This window comes from Scomber scombrus, chromosome 22 (assembly GCF_963691925.1).
Source record: "Scomber scombrus chromosome 22, fScoSco1.1, whole genome shotgun sequence".
NCBI lineage: Eukaryota > Metazoa > Chordata > Actinopteri > Scombriformes > Scombridae > Scomber > Scomber scombrus.
Window position 1 is genome coordinate 4,819,410 of NC_084991.1, and position 19,894 is coordinate 4,839,303.

The following is a 19,894-nucleotide window of genomic DNA, read 5'->3' on the forward strand; positions in this document are numbered from 1 at the left end:
TTTTGTAATATTGAGGTATGGCATAAGTGTTGTCTTTTCCTAGTTTTTAAGGCTGTGTTACAGTAAACCGTTCTAGCTGCTCTATTATTTGTCTTCACTTAGTCATTATATCCATTACTGATAATTATTTATCAGAAATCTCATTTTGTCAATGTTTGACAGCACCAATACTCATCGCTACAATATTATTGCACTATTGTAGTGCCCATAACCTTTGGCTCAGTCTCACTAATTACATCACTGTTGTTTCCAAATGCACCAACCAGCTGTTTTCAGTGAAAAACCCACACACTACCTGTCCAACCCCATATGGTGGAGAAATAATGTTAGCAACTAACTTTCTAAAGCACCAGATATTTTCTTAGGAGCTGGTGGAAACAAAACCAGGGTTCCAGAAAAAGAGAATATTGGACTTACATTCCCCACGATGTATGAAACAAGACTCCAAATGAATACAATAGAAAAGTTGGCTGGTTAACATCGTGCAGCACTGACTCAATAAAGAGACATATTTTTTTCTAAGAGCTAAAAGTGGTAAAGTTTTCTCATAAAGCGACTTTATGAAACTCAATGAAAACTAGGTCTGCACATTATTATCTCAACACCACCCAAAAACCACCATTATTATCTTAAGTGACATTAAAGGGGATCATTGGCGAGGCATTAATATTAATGACAATTTGGTACACTGTTTTTCCCTAAACTTGACACAATACAGTATAGAAACCACAAGTGACTACTCATCATTGTGTGAGGTGAGTATGAAGGCAGTAGAGGATTGTTCAGCGGAGTGTGACGTCTACCCAACAATGTTCTCTGCTTCATATCTAACAAGCTGCAAGTCCCACGAGGAAAACTGTGCAGACTGTAACAGGGTTCACAGTCTGTTAAAGGTTCATCAGCAAAGGCAACTGATGTTTACAGCATCTGAGTCGAGAGTCTCCTCACCACTGTGATTCATTGAGGTTTGCGTCTTAGCTCTACATTTGAAAAATGTACAGTTTTATAGTTAACCCCCCCCCTTGCCCTAATGTATTAGTGCTCTCTTGTAAAATTTGGAACTTATTTCATGTGTAATCTTCCTTTAGGAAATTTGCAAAGCCATGAAAATAAACACTTTCCTGACTTCATCTTCCTGACTATGTGTTTTGTACCAAAGGGCAAAGGCAGTTCACCAACCTTTCATACTGTTAACTTTTTTTTTTCTTCTAAGAGACGACCTCCTGGGAGGTTTCTGTTACTGACTGCAGTCGATAACAGTCTGGCAGAGCCTGCATTACCATTTGCCATCATCATCAGCCAGCGAGACCCCTGACAGTGATGAAAGAACTTACATTAACATTATTTACAATTACGGTTAGATAGAAGGAAGTTTGTAGTACTTGACTCTGGTCTCTGAGGTACCTTGGAGAGCTTTCAATTTACAATGTTTCTCTCTGAGCCAAGCTGTTTGACGGACAGTCAATAGCACAAGTCGAGGAAGAAAATGCATTTGAGCAAGAACAAATATATACAGAGAAGATATCATTTACTTGCTGGAGGATTTAAGAGAAAGATGTTTCTGCTTATAATACAGGGTGTCCACAAAGTCTCTTTACAATTTAAAAAATGCATTACAAAAGCAATTGATGAGATATGTTAATCAGATTTGTTCTATGTACTCAGTGGTTATCAGAGTTTTTAAATCACATTGCATTTGTGTAACATGTATGGAACAAAGATACGGGACATCAACGACCTGAAGCAAAAGATAACTGATGCCATTGCCACCATTGATGAGGCTCTGCTACAGCGAACATGGCAAGAAATCAAGTACTGTCTTTATGTGCTTTGTGCAACTAATGGTGCCCATATAGAGGTGTATTAAATGATTACATTTCCACAGATGTGTCTATTCATTTGCTTTTGTAATACATTTGTTAAATTGTAAAGAGACTTTATGGACACCCTGTACTATAACACTACAGTGTGTGTGTGTTAATGGCATTGAAGAAACATCACAAGTGCAACAATGTGGTTCACTGATGTGTTTTCAATCGTTTTTGAGCTACAATGGAGCTCTATGGCCCACACACACAATATATGTTAATGATCATATCGGATTTGTTGACCGTAAGAAAAAATAAAGAATATTACCAAATACTTTTTAAAGCAGTATGACATAATTAGTATAGCATTCAACCATGGTCATAAATGTTGTTTATTACTGTAGTCCAGACTGCTGATAAAATATAGAAATTGAGGTTTAAAAATAAATACCTGCAAATCTAATAACATTCAATCTCAGCTGTACTTTGTGTTCAGAGCCAATTGGCAGGTGCTAGCATGCTAACACATTCAACTAAGATGGTGAACATTGTATTATTATATTATTATATTAGTAATATACATTATACCTGCTACACTTCAGCATACTAACATGTAGCATATTGTCTTTCACATTTAGCTCAAAAAGCTACTGTGCCTGAGTAAACATCCTCACAGAGCTGCTAGCATGGCTGCAGACTCTTAAGGGCTGTCGACACTGAGAACGATAACTAAACTATAACTATAACGATGTGAGCGTCCGCACCGAAAACGATAACGTCCTGTTAACAGCAGTGTCAAGCACGCACTGCACGCTCCAGCTGTGTCCGCAGCTAATTATTAATGAGCTGCTGTACGTTGTACGGAGAAATAAAAAGAAAAGCAGAAGAGTTCAGAGGTGGGTGCTGATTCAGTGTGTTGATCAGAAGGATTTCAGAAACTAGTTGCTGTGATTTTTCAGTATTTCCAGGCCAAACTGACCCGCAGCACATGTTGAAGCAGAGCTGTTAGCATGACTCCAGGTTCTTATTCCTGGTAAGTCCAAACTTGCTAGCACTAGCAAAAATCTTAACTATGTTTCTTTCAAGTTGTGAAGCACTTTTGAAGTGTGTAGAACAAGTATAGTAAAATAAATGAAAATAGAAACTGACTACCATAAACAAAGAACAAAATAGAAAGGGTCAAATTGCAGCCATGATGCTACAGTGTGATTGAACTCCTCTGCAGTAGCACTGTGGGACTCTACATTACGTATTTGATATCCAACTTGAATTGCATCAACTCCCCTTATCTCTTTTTGCCCGTCTGTGCGTCTGCATCTCATTCTCTCCACCTGCTTCTTGGTATGTTGATTTGGCTCCACATGTCCTCTAATTGAGCCCGGCTTGCTCAGATGCTGCTGCATTAAATAGTGAATCTGCTTTAAAGTTTCAGTCTTTGAACCAGTGTAAATGATCAGTGGGCAGAGCTGAAAGCCGGGGGTTGATCCAGCAGGGTAACCAGGCATGCAATTAGCATCAGACAAAGCTAGCAAGAAAAAAAGATAACTGCGACATCCAGTTCGTTAGTGTGCCTCGATTTGTAGGGACAGAAAAATTGACACATTTTACCGCTTCAATCGCTACCAAAGCTGTCAAAGAGGGTCAGTCTGCAACTATTTCCCATTGTTACAAGATGGCAACGATTTCTGTGAACATCGCACCCCTTTTGTCTCCTTGCTGGCTTGACATTTTCAGTTTTCAGCCTGACCCTCGTCCGTGACTCCAAGCGTGGTCTCCCACCGTGTTTATCATGGTTCAGGATTTCAATTCAAAGCTGTGAAGCAGGCCGAGGTGTCTGCTGTCACCCGAGAGAGAGCGTGCCGTGCTATAAATGTGACCGTTGGCATATAAGATGCCGTTGAGTATAAACACCTCCCTGAAAATGTGGCCTAACCTTTTGCCTGTGAAGTCTGAAAGGCTATGTGGAATGCATTCCTCCCAAATGTGAGTTAATCTAAGCAGTGGGAAAGGCTTTCTTCAATACTTACTCTGTAGCTTAAAGGGAAAGAAAAGATCTGAAGGGCTGTGTAGCTTATAAGATTGCATCAGCCTTCAGTTGCTAAGTGACGGGATATCAAACCCTGGACAGAGGAGGTAGACGGACAAGTAAGAAACCATATTGTTGTCAGGTAAAATGTAGTATCTCCAGAACTTTCACTTTTCATGAGCAAAGAAAAACATCACAATACCATACATATAACATGATAATCACCTAAACTGAAGAAATGTTTTGACACAATGGTGATGTACACTAATGGAACCTACTTTTTATGACCCCAGTGATGCATTGGAGGTTCAATCATTATGACTGTATGTGCCCAAGTTACCTTCAAAGCCCTGAAATCTTAATTCAATCCAGCAAGCATTGATTTGATGACTTAATCTTAAAATAGAGTTGTTAATGTTATTGAAACAACTAGATACTGATCAATAAATCTGATATCTGTCTGTTATTTGGTGTGTATATATATATATCCAATAAATAACATGCGAAAAGACATGTTTGAGGTCCTTTAGAAACTGTGTCACGACTATACTGTATAGTTTGTACGGAGATCACTGATAAATGTAGTTTTCAACTATAAAATGTTGATCTTGGTCACTACTCTTTACTAAAATGATTCACAGGATCTTGATGTAAAATGTTTGGTACTGTGTATGTTTAATAAAAATTAATATCATCATATATGAAACTCTTAAATATTGATATTGGTCTCAAGATTCTGTAGCTATAGGGATAATGGATTCTTCAATTATACATACACAGGGGAGAGAAACTTTTTTGATACAAGTGATGTTATAAAATACCCACATTTAAGTACAATTAATAGTATTTTCAAAATGTCATTAGATATATAAACATGTTTTCTTCAAAACTTGAACAAAAGAAACAAATGTTATATGTCTAAACATCAGTAGCAATATAGGAACTTTGCCTAAATAATATTTGGTAGAAACTGGTCAAATTCAGTTTTAAATTAAATATCAAATCATTTGATTGAGTAGAAATATGGCACCCAAATGATTAATACAGATCTGAAGGGAGGGGAGGCTACGGTAATATGATCTTTTCCAGTGTGTGCTACAGTAATCATTAGATAACATGATGCCATGTGATACAGTCACTGTCACTATCAGCCAGCCTCAAATGCAGCAGAGGAAAGGAAGCGTGCAGCTCAGCAGACACATCTTTTATCATCTTTTTCATCCCACTTGAGTTAGCGGGCCTGTTGACAGTCGTCCGTACCCAGACCTATGGACACATTACCACCTGTGCCAAAGAAGCAGTGAAGATTGATACCCGGCCCTTGTTATGCGACCTAGATAAGGTTCACTTTTTCACCTGTGTCGTCTCGATGTTGACAGTTTATTCTTGACCTTTAAACGGCGGTTCGCAAATCAATCTCGACTCAAGGTCCGCTTGTTCCAAACCGCATGAAAAAGTTTGGACATCTGACAACCGAGCAAACTCAATCTGCTAATGAAGAATGTGTGATACGACCAAAAGTTCCGGACCTCAACCTTGAGTTGAACTCATTTTGTGAACTGTCCAACCTGAAAATTAAGGTTTAATTGGAATTTCTTGTCAGGATTGTAAAGTTAAAAAAGTAAACACACATAACAGGAGTTATAGGGGAATAAATAACCTTCTTAAATGGCCTAAAATGTAAAAACTAAAAAAACTTTGACACTATTTACAAGTGGTTTGAGTGAAATAATGAAAACACAAGGATTTTTTATTGGTTCAACCCAAACTTAAACAGCTCTTATTGAATTCACGCTGCACTCTGTAACACAGTGACTCCGCCAACTGAGGCACAGACTCAAGAAACACAAAATGAGCCTGAAAGTCTGATTTATTAATTACCTTTTAATGCATGAGCCTCTGGAGTTGTGCAAATAGTGCCAGAGAAGAAAGAACTTTCAAGTAAATCCATTGTCCTTCGGAAGCACTCAATCTTTTAGAGTGAATGGATAAGCATTAATTATTCAGCATTCAGCCCAAACACAATTGGTATGTCTGTTACAGCTCATAGAGCGGGTCACATCGGGGGGCCACTCCTGGCCGTCGACAGGCAGTGCACAGAAGACGGAGGGGGAAAAGGGTGCACACCTTTAACATGCATGACACATCCATAAATGCATGATACATATCTTCATCCGACCCATTCTTTCAGTGCACTCCTAACTCCTGACGCCGATCTATCTACTGTATAATCCAGGATCTTTCAGATAGACCTCGAAGAACCTGACACCAGTCTCCTTCTCTTTGATCTGTTCCAGTTTCGGCAGCGCTCCTCACAGTCTCCGAACACTGCAACATCGGTTTCTGTTTGCAAATTGAGCGATAAAGCTCGTCCAATTTGGCTAGCATCGAGTCGGGCATTTTTTTTCTGACAACCACCCACCACATCTTCCATTTTGAGGTGACTGTCACACCAAAAACTCTCTTTCACACATACAACATATTAACACGATCCTATGACTAACTGTTGTGCTGGGGTTTTTTTTAGATAAGCACTTGTAGAAACCAAAAGAAGGTGGGTGGGAGCAGGCAAAATAGAAAAGACCATTTTTTCTGATTTAACACCTGTAGAAACCTTTAAGGAGACAAAGAAGAGTGCTGCCGTCATGGAAAGTCAAACATGCATTTTATGTCTCATGCTCCAAAATGCTTCATTCATAATCAAATGCATGTCATGCCGACTGGTGACCAACGTCTTTGTAGATTTTCTTTCTAAATGGAGCGTTTTGAGAGTCGAAGCTGTTTTTCTTCTTTCTTTGCAAACTACTCCATCAAGGACGAAAAGATCTCCATGGCAATGGTTTCCCACAATCCATTACTCTCCTATCCTTCAAGGTGTTGTTACGTCATTCCTCCTGCCTCACACCTTTATATATAATTCAACTAAGGAAACACAATGCTTTGTGTATTTGTAATTAAAATATGCCAGGTGGACTTCAAAAGACAAAGTAAGAAAAAGTCAAATTGTGATGAAAACCGTCCTACAGGAGATGATTACTTTAAAACTGATTCATTCTACAACAATTACAAAGATCCACAATGGCCACACAAAGGGAAGGAAGCGTCACACAGACCTAGTTTTAGGTCTCAGAGTAACACCAACATCACATATGCCAAATATGGCACTTTAATCTACTGCGTAATAATTTAACGTTCCCTTTGCAAGCGAGAGAGAGCAGGCATGTTCTTCATTTCCGTCAAGTGTGTGTGCAACAGTGTGTGTGTGTGTGTGTGTGTGTGTGAGAAAGAGAGAAAAAGGGTGAGACCAACAGACAGATTGAGAGAGTAAGGCCTGATGGGATGCTGTATATAGCAGGCAACCGCGAAGGCAAGGGGGTCCGATCATGCATACCGAACGAGTCTCCTTCATTAACTATCCAACAGGCCTCTCTCTTTCTCATTTTAATGCACACAAAGACACGTTCCTGCACTATATCTTCTGTGTTGGTGGCGGATGCTCCATCGTAAAAATAAATATCTGCTTTGTTAATCTAGTTCCAATTGATGAAGTATAATGGTGATGGGATTTAATTAAAGTGTGTCCTGTTCACTAAAGGTTGATTTTCTGGTATCTGGTGAGTTTTTCCTGGAGGAGTTGGCATGAGCAGCAATTTCTGTCATAAACCAAGCAGCAACCACCATAGATGAGTGTTCATGCTAATGTTGATGTGTCTTAAAGTATAATTAATGATAATAAGTTTATTTGTATGGCATCTCTTCAAGAGTTTAGCTTGTATCTAGTTTAGTGTCATATCTAAACCACTTTCTTTTGAGGTAAAACTTAAAGTAAACACAACTACGGCAAGCACACAAAGTCAAACTTGAATCTTGTAGAAACTGTGATGGATGTTTACAACAGACAGGTAATAATTTGGCCTTATATTAGAAAAATACTTCTATTATTATGTTTGATATGTCTTAAGAAAGCACGACCTGAACTCTGTATATGACCTTTATACGAACTCAGTCTGTACTCTGTAGCAACTGTTTGACTTCTCTATGAACTTCCGCTTATCAGGACTGGAAAAGTACTGAAATATAGTTTTCTCACAGAACCAGCTGGTGTTTCCTGTTATTCAACCTTGATACTATGTCGTAAATTAGTAGTATTGTATTACAAAAGGGACGCCTGTCACAGCTTCTGATATTAAGACATATTAAGATATAAAAGAGCTTTCGCTTCATGTATTTAGTCATGTAGACTCTGAGCCTCTTTGAGAGAATTTTCGTAACACCTTATACCCCATAAATTTGGCGGATCGGATCATCAAACTTACGTTTTTTTTCGGAGGGGGGCTGTTTCGCTATCTTGCCACATTCCCAGATCTTAGCTCTAACTTGGTGAATATAATGTTATTACTGATAGATATGACAGTAATAAATCCGACAGTGTTCGCACACAACTACGGCAAGTACGCAAGGTCAAACTTGAATCTGGTAAAAACTATGATAGATGTTTACAACAGATTTGTACCTTTTTCCCCATAAATCTGATCATCTAACTGAAGTTTCTTTATTTACCAGTGTCACCACATTCCCACAACTCAGCCAGTAACTTTGTGAGTATAATGTTATTCCTGACAGATATGACTATGAAAATAAGATCCAAGTTGTAACAAACCTGCCATCAGCCTACCGAAGTAATGTGTGCTGTGTACACGTGTTAAAATATCTTTATGATATTTTTTAGATACTGCAGTGCACCTTTACTGGCACTTTCTGCAGACCAAGTATTTTATGATTATCTATCTATCTATCTATCTATCTATCTATCTATCTATCTATCTATCTATCTATCTATCTATCCATCTATCCATCCATCCATCCATCCATCCATCCATCCATCCATCCATCCATCCATCCATCCATCCATCCATCCATCCATCCATCCATCCATCCATCCATCCATCTATCTATGTATCTATCTATCTATCTATCTATCTATCTATCTATCTATCTATCTATCTATCTATCTATCTATCTATCTATCTATCTATCTATCTATCTATCCATCCATCTATCTATCTATCCATCTATAAAAGCTGCTGTTTATTTAAAGCAATTTTCAAAGGTGGTTGCCACAGGTGGTGAGGTATGTGTTGACTTATTGTTTTACTTTTTTTTTAATAAAACCATAAAACCGTTGTTTTTGACATGCTAAAATGGAGTGTGAACATTAGCACAAGTAGAGAAACATCATTGCAGCAGTAAGTATGTAAAGCTGGTGGTCATATCAGATCTACTGAACAGCTGAGTGTGTTGAATTGAGTTGGGATTAACTGTATTGCCTATGTGTTAAAGCTTTCATTTTTAATAGGACAGAAGAAAGAGTTGTTATTTCTCTCACTTTAAAGGCTATAATTGTCATGTCAGCAGTTTCCTTTATAGCTCATGTGTATTGTATATTTAAGTGAATATAGGGTTTAAGTGGGAATTTGTATGATTGACATGTAGCTCTGCCTATAACAGTCAGCCATGGTGGTTCCTGATTGATTGATCCTTAGTTCCTCACAGGTGTTGCTCCTGCCAGTAACTGTGGAGTAAATATGCTCAACAGACATAAAACAGCATAGACTGCAGTGCATGAACAGCACAGTGTTTGAGCGCTTAGCAACAAATACGCCACCAAACGTTTAAAAAAAAAGAAGCAGGCATCATATTAAACCTTTAACAACCAAAAGGTGTCACAGTGACATCTTTACTCATACTAACCCATTTCATAATTACCACAGCTGCAGCCCTCCTCGCTACTCCTGTCCGCCCCGAGCCATTATAGCTAACTAACGCAGCACAGGATGATGACTGGCAGGGCAGATTAACGTGACTGGCAGCGGCTACAAACATTCCCAGCAGCGTGCTGTCACCGCCCACACTCGGCCAGCCATTCTCCCTGCTCTCCTACCCGGCGTCAGGTCTGCTGCTGTTTACACGTCAGACTCTATTTACTCAACGAGGCCTCGCCGTCTGTTTGTAGCGGATCAGCCACATTTCCTGGCCTCCTACCGCCTCAGATGCAGCACAATGCGATTCAACGGGGGGGGGGGGGGGCTTTCTGATGAGGCGCTGGCACACCTGTAGCTCTGCTTACACGGGATTAAGAAGCGAGGTCGCTGAAACGCATCACCTCTGACAGCATGTGAAGGTAGCAGTTAAGGAGACATGCACACATGGATCAGTTGTGTTAGTGATGCTCCAACGCCCCCTTTTTTGTTTTGCATCGCTGCCTCAAAAACTAACAAGCGAGCACGCAAAGGGGGTTGCCGAGCAATAAGGGTGCACGGTCGAGCAGGTTTCTGAAATCAATCGGTTCCGTGGACCGGACTGATCTCAATGAAAAACAGGCCGTGGTGATGAGCAATGATGTTGCCATGACAACAGGCAGGCTGAGCGTGCAGCCTGGCTTTGGTATCTTCAGGCGTGCGGCAGGCGGCACCCAGCCGGTTTGGGTTTTTAACCTCTTAAGTGGCAGAAAGCAAGCTGCAGTCTCAGATGGGATCATGATGGGAGGATAGGGGAAGGAGGAGGGTGCGTGGGTGAGGGTGAGGTATGGGGGGGGGGGGGGGGGGGGGGGGAGTGTGTGGAATGGGGGAGGGAAAGGAAGGGGGCTACAAAGTCAGGCATGAGTTAGACCCCTGCCTCAGAGCTCAGACATGGAGGAATGAAAAAAGGTGGTGGTGTTATTTTTTGTTTTTTGTTTTTTTTCTTTCCTTTTTTTTTTGTTACCATCCCATTCCAGCAATGGCCAACTACAGATAGAAATATGAGAGGGACAAACAAACAGATTAACACACACAGACACACACATATAGAAAAACAGCCATATATATTTTCACTCTTTTCCTTTACAGAAACAATTAACAAGAAGAATAAGAAAAAAAAACAACGACCAGAAATCCCTCACACGCACACATACACACACAGCTGCAGTTTAAAACACACGCTGCGTGCAGATTAAAGAGGCAGCACTGAGAGTGAGGAGAGAGAGAGAACAGGATGGCTACAACAATAGAAACAGCGTGGGGAGCCCAGAGAAACACGCCTGCTACCGCTGACTGCTGGCACATGAACACTTGAGAGCGAGTTTGTTAAAGGGACAGATCAGACTTTTTTTTTTTTTTTTTTTTTTGGGGGGGGGGGGGGGGGGGGGGGTTCAGCTTACCTGGAGGAAGAAGCTCGTGACAGGCTTTTTTGGACAGCCACATACATACAGGGTAATATTGTTTAGCGCTTCATAAGACACTGTTATATTGTTAGCAGATATAAGAGTTACTACTACAACTTCTTCTGTGGTGAAAACACTGTTGTGATAATATAAAATATGTCTTCGTATGAGAAGATGCAGTCGCTGATTAATGCTGTATATTAATAACACACTTTAAAATGTCTTTATATGAGCTTATAACTACATTACAGTGTATTTAACCCTGTGACGCAATGCATATCATATTTGATAAATGAGTTTTAGAGATCTCTACATCATCCAACCACGTGCCTCAAAGCACTCCAAAAGCTCCAAATACCTCCCACTCCCACTAATAAGCCTGAGGCTGTCCTTACTGTTTAAACCCAGGAACATTACACACTTGTATACAGTATAAGGAATTCATGTATATTGTAGATTTATGTAATTACAGATTATATTAGATATTGTATATTGTATATTTTAGTACTGTTGTGTCAATTTTGAATTTTCCCCCTACTAGGGTGATCAGTAAAGTGTTCCTTACCTTATCAGTGTGATCCTTTTTTTTTCCCCATGAAAAACTGAGTGTATCTGATCAGATACATGTAGTGCACAGATGTTGAATAACTAAATATTGTGTAGCTTATTTTATGGTAAATCAGTGTTGAAAATGTGTATATCAAATGAAACACAGCACGTATAGGTAATTCATCTGTAATTTGTGTCATTTTATTACATTCACTGCATTATATATCATCATCATCATGCATAACAAATGTATTGGTGGTGATATGAGCTTTATGTAGGAACTATGAGGGCTTCAAAATTTTGTATTCAATGTGTTTTTTATTTGTTTAAAAAAAAAATTAAAGAAAATAAATTCTGGGTGTATCAAATATGATACAAAACAAAACTCAAGTGTTATTTAATTATTTTTTAATTACTTTAGTCAGAAAGTCCAATTAACACACGTTTTCTGGCAAGTATGTGATGGTTCAGACTTTACAGGCTTCATGTTTATAGACTGCATTTAAATGTTAATTAGTGGGACTTTTAAAATGAGGTGCTGCCGTCAAATTAATCGTGATATAATAACTGTACGCAAATGTGAACGCTGTGTTTTCACACTCAACAATGCATCATGTTTGAGAGGCTGGTATGAAAATATTATGCATATAGCTGTCGGATAAATGTAAAAGAGTGAAAAGTACAATATTTCCATCTGAAATGCAGTGAAATAGAAGTATGTAGCAGAAAATGGGAATAAGCAGAAGTAGAAGTACCTCGAAACTGTATTAAAAATGCTGTTGTTCCTGCTTCCTCACATGGAAAATAAAGTGTAGAAGTGAATTAGATCTGTAGTCTTCTGGGGGAAATGCTCACATTTGTTTGCAGTAACTGTATTAATGTCTGGAAAGAAAATATGGTATATTTGTCAAAATGAAGCACAGAGCATATACAGGTGTGATGGATCCTTTTTTCTTCTCCTTCTATCTCTAACTCTAGAAAAGAATCAGCTTTAATTATCTTTAATTGAATTTAACATACAATTCTTCATTTTAACTGCCACAGCTCTTTCCTAGTCTCTTTTATGAATGTGTTCTGTATATAATGGAGAAAATAAGAGTTAAAGCTGTAGAATAAAGGTGAATTATTTAGGCTAAACACAAGAATGGTCAGAATGGTGATGCAAGTCGAGCCTTTACAAATGCTAACCGTTGATCAGTGTCTAGAGGACTTTGGATAATCCGTCTTCTTTTCTGCCTACTACAACAAATTGAGTGTAATTCCGTCAGTTTAAAGAGCACTTTACAGTTACTACTGTCACTTGTGTGTGTGTCAGGGTTAAAGGTGAAGTAGGGCTGAAATCACACCTTTCATTTCCATGGAGGATAATTCCACATTATTCTCTCCTAGAGCCTTGTCTGAGGGGCGGATTAGTCCCCCCCCCTCCCTCCCCCACCCCGAGGGCCTTCTTTTAGACACACACACACTCTTATTCAATCCGCTATTGGACTTACATTAAAGGTTAACCACAGAGGAAATGTTCAGGCATTAAGGAGAGGCTGCATCCTTCAGCTGAACGTAGCACTAAGTAAAGCATCTTAACCATCAGGGAATACGCGTCACTTCACATGCAGGACACAGAATTGTCGTCTCTTTAAATTCACCTACAGAACTGGATGTTAATTATTGGTACAGGTGGCAGGGAGATAAATGTGGTGTGGCTTCATTTCTGTGTGTGTGTGTGTGTGTGTGTTGGGTGAGTGATGTATGTGCGGGGAGACAGATGTATGCGTGCCTTAAACACACAAGCATTAAGCTCCATCAACTCCCTTCTGCCAGTGGAGCATCGCTGAAACTAAATATTTACCTCTGTTACATCCCTGTTAGTTCCTCTGTTGACGGGGTCACGTTTAAAAAAAAACATCGCCAAGAAATTAGTTATGAAATCTGGTGGATGAGTTCAAGGAATGACAGATGGGCGGAATTTTGATTTCCATTTTAAAATGAGTTATTTTAATGCAGAAGCCTAATTTTAAAGAAGTTCTTAAAGTAAAATTTAGCTGACGAATTGGTTGTAATGTGATGCTAAAGACTTCTAAAGTATCTTCTTTATCAGTATTCGTTTCACACACACAAAGACAAATCCCTGTTCATCCTCACTGAAAGTTTCCTGATGGATTGGGGCGAGAGGGACAAGTGATACAAGGTAAGGTCAATGCCAACATCACCCTCACCACACACACACACACACACACACACACCCCTACATCCAACTCAACACCTCTCCTTTCATTAAATATGTAGATGGACAGATTTAAGAATTGGATGACAGAGGAAACTATTACCTAGTGATTGAATCAACAGGTCAAACTGGTCACTAGTGGCAGGCTCACTGTAATTTAAGCATAAATGCCTCTAATTCTCTTGTTCCACTTTCTCAAATGTGCATATCAGTTTAGTCTTTTATGATTTTAAATATAATATAATTGGACTGTCAATCAGAGACATGACTCTGGGAGTAGACCTGTCACGATAACTACTTTTGCTGGACGATATATTGTCTCCGAAATAATCGCGATAAACAATATTATTGTCATTTGAAGATCATTTTATACCACTGATATGATAATAATATAATAGCATAATAATGCAAAGGGGGTGGGATTGCCTCTTAGCTGCTAATGTATAGTGTGATAATATTGAGGTCAAAAAATGATCAAAGTCATGTCCATGTATCATACTGTAAGATAAGTCCATATATAGACATGATGATGCTGATGATTACGTTATTGTACGATAAGTCGATAATTATTGTGACAGGCCTATCTGGGAGACTGTAATAGGCATTTTTCACTCTTTTCTGAGATTAAATTAATTAAATAAACCAAATTATTGTTTGATAATAATCTTATTCTGCATGTAAAAGTCATGTACTGCTGTTTTAAACTGCCACCTGTACACATTAAAGAGGAGGAATGTTTAAATTAAAGTAATTCTGGTCTAAAATCTCATTTTTTATCTATCAAAGTCTATAAAGAAAAATCTATACTGAAGGGTTGAGAAAGAGTTGAGTTTGTCAATAAGCTTCACTTTTCTTAATGAAAGTTTGAGGTAAACATGCTGGCTCAATAAAGGAGAATTACATTGATGGGAACTACTTTCTTCAGTATAAAGACAGAATAAATGCATTAAGACAGCCTTTATCATTGTGCACCACTCTACTTAACTCATCAGCTGTAGGTAGATGTATGGTAAATAAATATGAAATTCACTAACAGCTTCTGTGGAATTTAAAGTACAATTCCAGCATGTCTGGATCGATGCTGCCGAGAAGTTTCAGCTGTACACACACACACACACACACACACACACACACACACAAACATACACACTCAAAAAGTGTTTGGGAGCAATAAAGCAATATTATGGGCTAATATCAACCTCTGGGTGGAATTGTGGCCTTTAGGTGTGACTGTTAGATGAAAAAATCTTTTGAGTTTTTATAGCACTGCAGTGACACAATGAAAAAGAGTGTGTTGTGTATCTAGAGAGTATGGTTGGTAGAACATAAATACAGAGCAGAGTATAATTTGAAGGTTTAGCTTATCACACACAGACAAAACAGCATCATTTGCATGAGAAGAGTCTCGAAAGTGTCAATGGAGCGTTTTTGTGTTTAATAGTGTTCTAAATCTTAGTGTTCCTAAGTCTTAGAAATATGAATCTGGGGCAAACATTGAAAACTAATACATCTTTTGGAATGAAAGTTGTTCTTTAAATTCTTCATTAACTTCCAATATAAAAGATATTTGTTCAGAGAATATAAGCTACCAGAAATTGAAGGCATAAAATGTGTGTTTTGTGTAAAGCCGTTTTTTAAAAAGTGAATATTGAATCATAAAATACATAAACTGTAAAACTTTAAACTGAGCTAGATCTAACCACGCCCATATTAATGATGTCACAGCAGGTGTTTTGCATTGGACCGCCATGAAAAACACAAGTAGCACTTTTCAAGCCTGTGTGACTCGGTGTTAAATCACATTTTAACACTTCCGTCAGACAAACCTGAACTGTAACTGCATATATTAGCGACAGACAGCAGTATTATGTTTGCATCTCCAGCTCAAATGACTAAACTCTCTGTGACATCATGAATCTTTTTAAGTGTTTTGCATGATTCCCACAACATGACATCATCACTTGGTCATTCTTACCAAAAACAGCCTGCCAATGAGGAAACCATTTACTGTCCATTACCCCGGTATTCACCAGCAGCCTGAGGCCAGCTTAGCAGCCCCCCCCCCTACCCTCCTCCTCCATGCCCTTCCCTGAAAGTGATTTGTCTTAATGCACAACTGTTGCAGATGTGGCATTCTTTGATATGCTGTGTCTTTAAACTTCAGCCTGTGACTTTAACCTCTGATGAAGAGCCGACACTTGATCCTGCTGTGTCTATATCTGAGGATACTTCATGTTTATGAGTGTGAGTGTGATTTTCTAGCAATTAACCTTGCTGTGGTAATTCAAAAAAAGACAGAAAATCCATTAACAGTTTTACTAGGTGGGATGTCAAATCTCTGTCAGATGAACTGCACCTCAGCCAGATAAAACCTCATAATCCAAGCTTATTGTTTGTGCCTGCACATAAACAAAATACCCTGAAGATGTAAAAGGAATGACAAAAATAGGCACTAGACACATTTTTGGGGGCATGAGGGTGCAGCCCAGTGAGATTTTCCCTTAAACTCGAGCACACCGTGACAGCTGAAATGACATTTCTAGAGCTGTAACCCAGTAAACACAACCCTTATGCATCAGGAAGAGTGGAGTAACACAGATATAGGACGGATAATAATAAACAGAATCAGAGTGGATCAAATGTAGGCTATAGCCTTGTGTTTGGCACAAGCCTACACACCTAAAATACACTGCTATGAATATCCAGCCTGACCAAGTGTTAACACCTTGTTTGCTTATGACAAATGGAAGAAAAAAAAAATCGGCTTTATTTTGAAATGGAATAATTGCACCTATTTCCAAGTCATGCGCTCAAATAACGGATACTATAGTGAAATGAGTCAATAGAGCAGATTCAAATATTAGAGGAAAGAAAGTTTTAGAGACTTTATGCAAACTTATTAATTACTTTCTTTACTCTTTCTGGAAGATGTATGGTGAATTAACTTCAAACTGGTTGAGTGTGAGCTGCTGTGATTGTGTTTGTATGTGTGTGTGTGTGTGAGAGAGAAGAAAGCTGAAAGTAGGGAGTAAAATGGGGTTATATGGTGCGCGTTTGGAGAGCTCCAGACGCAGCGGTGCGCCCTTACCCTCGCCGCCCTGGAGGAGTACGGATCCTCGAATAGATTCCAGATCACCGGCTGCCACTTCCTCCACAGGCTGACATTACCGTCGGCATTCACATCCTCAATCCCGAGCCTCTTCGCTATCTCATCGTCGTCCTCTCCGTTGTCCACGTTGAGCTCAAACACGTCCAGCGCCTCCTCTGCGTCCCGGTGCTGCCGGTATGTCATCCAGCAGCAGGGCTCCACGTCCGTCTCATCGATGCCCCAAAAGGAGAGCTCCTCCTCGAATAGCGGTCCGCACACATCCGCCGGGCAGTGGAGCTTCCCGGTTCGGTAGTAGTTGAGGACGTAGGCGAACACACCCGGGTGGCGATCGAAGAAGTACTCGTTGGTCCTCGCGTTGTACTCGATGAAGCCGGGGACTTGTTGCAGCTGATCCAGCACGGAGTCGATGTCCGAGTCGGAGGCGAGCAGGGCCAATCGAGTCCCCGGCAGGGTCTTCAGGGTGGTTTTGTAGGTTTCGTGCCTGGTACCCCCGACGTTGAGGATTATCCTCTCGTTGTCGTCAAACTTGCCCATCGCTCTGTATCAGACATGACTTGATGGAAAGCGGGGGAAGTTGGCAAGTGCAGTCCGGAGATAACGGCGAGCCCGACGCGCGCACACACCCACAGTCCTGTTCAAAAAAGCTCCAGGATTTTGGTCGTGGTGCGCAGCATCTCCGATCTCTCTCATCCGACGCTGTCTTGTCTTTTCAAAGGGCCGAGGAGGATGTCCATCGTTTGTTTGAGATGATTTCCTAGAGGCGGTGGTCGTCGATATTGTATCCAACAATCCTTTCAGACAGTCAGCCCTGGGAGTGTTGAATGATCTCAACCAGTGGCTCCAAACAGACTGAGCTGCTTCTTCTCCTGTTCCTGCTGCTGCTGCTGTTGCTGTTGCTGGCGTTTGCGCGTCTCCTGAGTCCCTGCCCTCTCCAAGACGCACAACCGCTCGTCAGCGCTGGGTTCGTTACTCAGAAATATGTAACGCAATACCCAAGATTCTTTTCCCAAAAAAAGTCGTGTCAGCACATTGCACACACTCCTTGTAAAAAGTCATCTATCCATTACACGTCTTTTCAGTTCCACCTCCACTGCTGTTGCGTCTTTTCTGAATAAATCAGCTTCAGGGAATTTAAGCGCTCATCGCCAAAGTTTTTGCGAAACTTTCGGTTCTAAGAATAAACTTCGAGGAGAATGAAATGCTGAGGAAGTCAGATTTTTTTTTTTTTGTATTTTCTCATATAAACCTGCGCCAGTTAACAAATACACCAAACACTCAGCAAGCCAATTTTGGGAACGTGATCAAACAATTTACACAACTAATTTAATTATGAACAACTCTTAGAAAATTAAAAGTAGTGATACCAAGAATAACTTTAATACTTCAACAGGTGCAACTGCTGACAGCCTCTTCTTCATATGTTTTTTTATCTTTAAATAGATCCTAGTGGATATTGGATTCTATAATTTTTACCTAATATATATGGTTTCACTTTCACATACTGTATATGGTAATGGCAGCATCACAGAATGAGACAAAAGCACTGTCTTGTGTTTTGGAGCCTTGATATTCTCTTTCCTCATGTGAAATAGTGTATGACTGGGGTTTAATCCAACTACACTGCTGTAGTGATCTTGAACTAGACACCTTGATCCCTGACAGCAGCAGAGCCTCTGATCCTCTGACTTTATTGGGCAACCGGAGCAGTAGTGTTAACAGAGCTGTGAGCATACAGCTTGTATCATTTGTACAAGCAGTAGTCGGAGAGGCTTACTAGTGACTTTACAGTAGTAAGCAGTAATAGAAAAGGCAGTAGTAGTAGTGTGTCAGGGAATTTGCAGTTTAAATGTGTAGTATACAGTATACAGGAGGACAGTGGTGTGATGGAGGGAGCTACAACCCTGTTTTCTAGAAATTCTACATACTTTCTGTTGGCAAACATGAAAGCTACCTGGATTATTTTACAGGTTTTTTTATTTTGTAATGAATAAACATGTTGTGCTTTAATTTACTGCTTTTTTGGGGGAATTAATCCAAGACCATAATCTTCCTCTAACATGAACCAAGTGCTGCCAGTATCTAAACATGACGATAAAAAATGTTTAGTAATGCATTTGTTACTATGAGTAACAGTAATAGTTGATCGACAGAAAATGAATCAGCAACTATATCATTTATTGTTCGTTTAAGTGATTTTATTAAAGCAAAAATGATGTTTGATTTGGTTTTAGCTTCTCAAATGTGATGGTGTCATGTGTTTCTTTGTCCCACATCATAGGAAACTGAATATGTTTATGGTTTGGACTGTAGGTCAAGAAAAAAAACTCCTGAACACTATTATTGTATGTGCATTATACACATACTGTGTTTTATAATTTTTAATATCAGCACTTTTTAAATATTGTGTACTATTTTGAACCATTGCTACAAAATGTTGTTTGGATGTGCACTGTATAGTGTATAATCTGAAAGTCAAATACAATTTATCTTATCTTATTTTATAATTCTGTGGAGCCCCAAAATAAGAAGCACACACTTTGAGGGCCTCTTTCTGCTCAAGGGCCCCAGGGCACTTGCCCAGATTGTCCATATGGTAGATTGGGTCACGGCCCATGCTGTACACATGTATGAATATAATTAGATGTTACTAATCAGCTGGTAGCTACGGAGCCCCTTAGGGGACATGAGGCAAAAAAAAAAAACAAGGTGGAAAAAAAAAAAAGAGGCCAGTTATCTCAGGATCCTGAGATAACTAAGTCGGGACTTACCTATGTCAGGATCCCGAGATAACTTTTCCAGGTCAATGTACTTCCGGATCAGTTCAGCAGCCATCGGGATAACTTAGCTTCAAGAGGCAATGTGGAACCATGGAGGAGGATTTGGAAGACTATTTGAGGCCAAGTTTGAAATAAAACTCTAAGAACTGCTCCATTGTTGTTGTTCTTGTCTTCCATGATACCAAATTGACCCGGAAGAACAT

At 39.6% G+C, this 19,894-nt stretch overlaps 1 protein-coding gene across 5 annotated transcripts in view; it reads right to left on the reverse strand.

The window, feature by feature from the left end:
- Positions 1-17,448, reverse strand: part of kcnc2 (potassium voltage-gated channel, Shaw-related subfamily, member 2) — a 92,586-nt gene extending 75,138 nt beyond the window's left edge. For all 5 annotated transcript variants that reach the window (XM_062443737.1, XM_062443736.1, XM_062443735.1 and 2 more), the window contains exon 1: positions 16,894-17,448. In XM_062443737.1, coding sequence (XP_062299721.1) covers positions 16,894-17,448 — 555 coding nt within the window. The remainder of the gene's footprint in view (positions 1-16,893) is intronic.
- Positions 17,449-19,894: the final 2,446 nt, after the last annotated feature.